The sequence below is a fragment of the Rutilus rutilus genome, assembly GCF_951802725.1.
Source record: "Rutilus rutilus genome assembly, chromosome: 23".
NCBI classification, from domain to species: Eukaryota; Metazoa; Chordata; class Actinopteri; order Cypriniformes; family Leuciscidae; genus Rutilus; species Rutilus rutilus.
The window spans coordinates 8711368-8717310 of NC_140233.1; the positions used below are offsets into that span (position 1 = coordinate 8711368).

The 5943-nt window shown below is 35.8% G+C and overlaps 1 protein-coding gene across 1 annotated transcript in view; it reads left to right on the plus strand.

The window, feature by feature from the left end:
* LOC311282799 (mucin-5B-like) overlaps nucleotides 1-5039 on the plus strand; it is a gene marked incomplete at its 5' end in the record, with an annotated part of 30169 nt that extends 25130 nt beyond the window's left edge. Inside the window, 13 exons of the mRNA XM_084396807.1 lie at nucleotides 53-237; nucleotides 327-396; nucleotides 511-635; nucleotides 728-759; nucleotides 1599-1746; nucleotides 2107-2196; nucleotides 2331-2371; nucleotides 2485-2604; nucleotides 2851-2949; nucleotides 3058-3177; nucleotides 3552-3591; nucleotides 3845-3962; nucleotides 4532-5039. Coding sequence (XP_084252933.1) covers nucleotides 53-237; nucleotides 327-396; nucleotides 511-635; nucleotides 728-759; nucleotides 1599-1746; nucleotides 2107-2196; nucleotides 2331-2371; nucleotides 2485-2604; nucleotides 2851-2949; nucleotides 3058-3177; nucleotides 3552-3591; nucleotides 3845-3962; nucleotides 4532-4697 — 1354 coding nt within the window. The 3' untranslated portion in view covers nucleotides 4698-5039. The remainder of the gene's footprint in view (nucleotides 1-52; nucleotides 238-326; nucleotides 397-510; nucleotides 636-727; nucleotides 760-1598; nucleotides 1747-2106; nucleotides 2197-2330; nucleotides 2372-2484; nucleotides 2605-2850; nucleotides 2950-3057; nucleotides 3178-3551; nucleotides 3592-3844; nucleotides 3963-4531) is intronic.
* Nucleotides 5040-5943: the final 904 nt, after the last annotated feature.

Here is a 5943-nt window from a genome sequence, read left to right on the forward strand (position 1 = left end):
CATGTTATGCTTCAGTTTACATTTTCTCCCTAAACTTCTGTATTTTGTTCAGTTTGTTCAAGAGCTGTCATGACATCATTCCCTATCAAAAATACTATGAAGCATGTAAATATGATGTGTGCTACAAGAAAAATGACTCCATGGCCTGTGCCAGTGTGGAGGCCTATGCACAGCTATGTGGCCAGAAATCTATCTGTGTGGACTGGAGAGACTCAGCCGACCTCAACGGGCTATGCGGTAAGAGAGCAGAATGAACCCACCATAACACAGTGTTGGATCTCTTATCTGACAGTATCCTGAATCTCTTGATTGTCATTGGTTGATAGCATTCAAATGTGCCGATCACAAAGTCTACAAGGCATGTGGGCCTAAAGTGGAAAAAACCTGCAGTACAAGGTAACCACTCTCTATAACAATTCATATCCATAATTGGAAATATTATAATACTAAATTGTCAAAATTTCACTGCATTAACAATCTTCCTGCCATATGCGCTTGGTTTACAACCAGATACAATGAGATGTTTGTGGAATTACCAGGCGAAAATGATCATCAAACATTCATGGAAGGTTGTTTCTGTCCCGACAACACATATCTAGTTAGTTCAACAACAGATAAGTGTACACCTACTTGCGGTAAGCATTATTACTTAATTTATGATATTTGTTATATTAATGTGCCTTGAAGTCAAACTTTTGTTGATGCATTTTGCACTCCCTACATGTAGATTGCATCGGCCCTGATGGATTACCAAGACAGGTATGTATCTTTTAGTAGTAGTAATAGAGGTAAAACTATTTACATGACATTTACTAGGATTGTGAACTTAATCTAGTCCAGGGGTTGTGAACTCTGGTCTCAAGGTCCACTTTCAGAGTTCAGCTACAACCCAGATCAAACTCACCTGCCTACAACTTTCTACGGCTGTGTCTGAAAAACTAAACAATTTAATAATCAATAAAAAAGAGATTTATATCTGTATGATATGACGCTGTTGCCACATTGGACAAGCAGTTTGGAAAATGAATGGATGATTCAGCTGCGGGCGCCATCTTCTGGTCAGACACAGGAATTAATAAGACGTGTGACTCTTACAGTGCATTATAGGTATTCTCTAGCCGTTGAGCGTACATCAGTTGTACACTCAATATTAAGGTGCATTGTGGGATTGAATGAGAGCACTCTATAACGTCCACTATGGTTTCTGACACCACTACAAATGGCTGTCCCCTCAAATAGTGCTCTATTTAAGGATATAGAAGGCAATTTCGTTCATCGCCTAGTAATCCTAAAGACTTTGATTAGCTTGTCTAGGTGTATTTGATCAGGGTTGAAGCAAAACTTTGCAAGAAAGTGGACCTCGAGGGCCGGTGTTAAGAAGTCCTACCGATATATGATTGAAACTGTGTGAAAATAGCAGAACGTAACCATTACACTACAGCAAAATTACGCTGAAATTCATACAAATGTCTGTATAAAAAAACTTCACTCATTTAGTCAAATTTAAAATGGCATTTGAACACAATCAACCCAACCTTACCATTATTTTTTATCCCAACTTGCATCTAACTATTATCACCTTACTTCCTCTCCTGTAGCCTGGAGATACATGGATGGTTAACTGTACAACATACACATGCTCCAGTGAGAGCTTTGGTGTTGTCCAAGAGCCTATGAACTGTCCGACCATAACACCCTGTGGCCACAATTACAAAAGCGTGATTGAAAACTGCTGTCCAACCTGCGGTAAGTAAACAAGCACAATGACAATCAGAGAGCTAAACAGGCTAAATTAAATAAACATGACAACAAAACCACCCTCATTTACTGTACTTATACACATTTCTGGCCTACTGCTGCTGATGAACATGATACATCAACTAAAGGAAAACAAGGTTCATAATCATTTATCAAAATGCAAAAACTAGCTCCTACTCTGAAACAACTAACTAATAAGAAACTTTCCAAAGGTAGATATTGAGACTGTGTGTAAGAGCAGATAGTATCTGAACATGTAAACATATAATTAGAGCCACAGCTGTCAAAATGGAACAAAAATGTCCATAATAATTTAAATAATACTCGCTGTCTCCTCTGCCCATTCAGTGTGTGATACCAGCCTGTGTTCTATGAAATGTGATGTGGGATATGAGTTATCAGCAGATATACCTGAGAACAGTTGCTGTCCACCCTGTGGTAAATCTCAAATTTCTTATCTAGACTACTTTTACAACATTTGGAATTTATGTGGATTTTAATGTAATCCCCTATTACAAAGGTTGCTAAATGTATTACATTATAATTATTTAACCTTAAATTTTCCTATTCAGTGCCCAAAGATGTCTGTGTACACAATAACTCTGAGTACCAGGTGAGCTGCTGGGGTTCATGTGTTTATACTAATTGGTAACATCAACCAACTGGAAATTTCACATATTACATTATATGCTTTTCACCATTAAAAAGTGAATTTTCTTTTTTTAGATTGGAGTTAAAATCCCTTCGGAGCCTTGTTTGGAATGTTACTGTGAAATGGATAAAGACCAACAGACTCAACTACATACTGTGAAATGTGTTCAAAAAGCCTGTACACCTTGTGCTGAGGTAATATTTACAATTTATGCTTGTGATCAGAATACATCAGGATTGGTTAATATTATAAACTCCAACAATAAAGTATCTGAACTTCTAGTAAAGCCTATTTGGACTGGGAGGAAGTTTTGATCTCTGAAAGTTACAGTATGTTTTCACAGCAGCCTGCATCATGTTATCTAAAAAGATCCAGTAAGAATGGACTGCTTATGATAACCCCTTTAAATGAAATTTAAAATACTCTTTTTGCACTCCAAGGGCTTTGAGCGTGTGGAACAAGAAGGAGAGTGCTGCGGAGTATGCAAGCAAAAAGCCTGCCTTTATACTGCGCCAGACAACACCACACATACTCTACAAGTACATTTGAAATATTCTCAAACTTTTCTTCAACCGCCTATTTCACCAGTCAATAAACCTTTGTTGTTCTTCAATCCTCATGTTGCCTGTCTTAATTTTTTCATTTAGGTTGGAGAAGTGCAAAATTACAAATGCGAGAGTGTTACCTGCAGTGAAATTATTGGCGTGTTTGTAACACAGAAGAACACACCAAAATGCCCCTACTTTAATCCAGATGACTGTGAGGCTGTAAGTCAAATATATACACTTTATAGTAAATCATGCCTCTGTCATGATGTATGATGTATACTGTATGTATACGCTGAAGTAAATGTAGGCCTATAGTTAAAGTAAATTTGAAATTGACTGCATTTCCTTTCGTTTTATTATCATAAAAGGACTAGGCCTATCCATAAGCATGCATTATTTCAAATTCCCAATTGATAAAACCAGTTTCACTTGGAAATCAATCAAATAACAGAAGTAAAATTGGTTATACAAACACACAAACACACACATTCCATCACTGATAACTTATTTATAATAAGCTTCAACATTTTGTATGATGTATGATTTGTATACTTTCCACTAATGCTGAAATGTGTCTGTTTTAATATATACAGGGAACTGAGAGATATGATGCAGATGGGTGTTGCAAGATCTGTAAGCTACTCTTTAATTACTGTCTATTTATTACCTCAGAATCAATGACCACACTACCAGTACGCCATTCCTACCATTTTTACAGCAGATCATAATGTAGATGAATTGTAAAAATGTCATTGCTATTCTCCCTCAACTGTACTAAAGATCAAAGAAGAAAGCAATAATTAGCATATTATAATACATAAAACAATGGATCAGATGTTCCTTTACACAAGTTTACTTCATTCTCCTTCTCTCTCTCTTATCTTAGGTGAGCCCAAGACCTGCATTGTTCTGAAGAACACCACCCATGTGGAGGCAGATGACTGCAAGTCCATCAACCCCATAGAAGTGACGTCCTGCAGTGGTCACTGTGGTACCAAATCAATGTAAGAGCACACTCACACATCTAATTAATCATAAAAAATATTGCATTTTGAATCCTGAGATGAATTGTGCAGCCTTGATTACGCAATAATTTCACCAGAGTAATAACCATCACATTTATTAGCACTCGCTACAGCAAAACATGTCATTTTCATGTGAACAGGTAAAGTCCATTTGAAATTGAACCCATTACCTTTCCTTTTATTATTATGCAATATTCATCACAATGCATCTTTGCATCATCAAATTCCCAATGGATAACATCTGCCAACAACAGAAGTAAAATTGGTTACTAACTCCTTGGTTACTTACTAACTTGGTTTCCCAATGACTTAAATCAGTTAGCAAAATATTTCATACGCATCAAAGATTTGAGAAACTGACAGCACACATTAAATATCTTAGATCACAGCAGATAAATCTGGATTTTTTCCATCTTTATCACATCAGATAACTCAATTACCAAATCACCCAAAAGAAATCAGTACAGCAGTAGGCTATTTGATAAATATTTTGTTTTGTATGAAAAAAACAGCTAATAAAAGCATATTCATCTTGGAAACCTGCACAGGTATTCAATGGAAGAGAACATCATGATGCACAGCTGTTCTTGTTGCCGAGAAGAGAAATTCAGCCGTCGACAGGTGTCAATGAAGTGTGCCAATAGCAGTGAGATCCTTCATGACTACATTTACATTGAGAGCTGCACATGCACTCCTACCAAATGTGTGGACTAGAAGACCTGAAGACTGGATAAAAGATGCTGATCCTAATCAAAGCTTCTCCTTTGATTATTGCTGATTATTGCTAAATTACTTGAAATATCTGAAGTAAGAAACAGAACAACAACTATTGAAGTTGTGTTTAGAATAATCTAACAAAAACGAATTAATGTTTTTTATTCTAGGGCTATGGTTTTTACTTTAAATATATGAAATATCTATAACAAGACTATTTCAATTGTTTGTTTGTTTTTCAAGCTTTTTGCTTTCTTCTATGGTATAATACAATTTCTGTATAACTGTAATCAAATTAAGTGAATGTTAAACACAATAAAAAGTTAACCTGCAACAAAGGTCATTTGCATTCCAATTTTTTTTTTAAGTCATAACCTATGTGCTTGTATACAGTATTATACAATATACCAATACAATAACACATCATATAACGTTACCTACTGTACATCATAAACACTGGCTTCGTAAAAACTATTTCGTGTAGGAAAACAAACACATTTGTCAATGCTTCAGTCTGTAAGGGGTAAATTAATCAAATAAAATCTATAGAATTATCAGTATTATGTATTGTTAATAACTGCTCTCATAATTGATAATCAACGACTTAGTAGGCTAATCATATTCCCAAAATCAGCACGTTTGGAAACCAAGACAGCCAGTTTCAGACTATGACAGATACAATCATTGTAAATAAATGGAGAGCCTCATTCCATGTAACATCCACTCACCTCGAAGTCAAGGAAATCCATCATCCACTCCTTTGCGCAAACTAGTAAATATCCATAAGTCCTGTAGTACATATTTTGGCTTCATCTGTTGCCACCAAATGAGCTGTGAAAGGTTGCCTCTAGCGCCATCAAATAGAATTGCAAAAATTCTAGAGTAACCCGTTCCATTGGACTGAGATAAAAAGTCAGTTGGGTTGGGTATATTGTGTAATATTTCAAATCTTCTTTTCCCAACAACTTGCTCATTCCCTAAATCCTCCGCAGTAATAAATTATTTTACAAAATCGACCTTCTAATCACCAAAAACGATTGTGATTGGTCCATTCTATCAAGCGCTGTGAAAAGGTACTGCTACCACAATCTAGGAACAGAGTAATTTTAACCTAATAATTAACGTTATTAATGCCCATCAATAGCAAAGTAAGCTGAAAAAAGACAGTGAATAGTAAAAAAAAAGAAAGAAAAAACGTAATAATGGAAAAAGCGAATCGACTGCGGCCAATCAAATGTACAGAAGT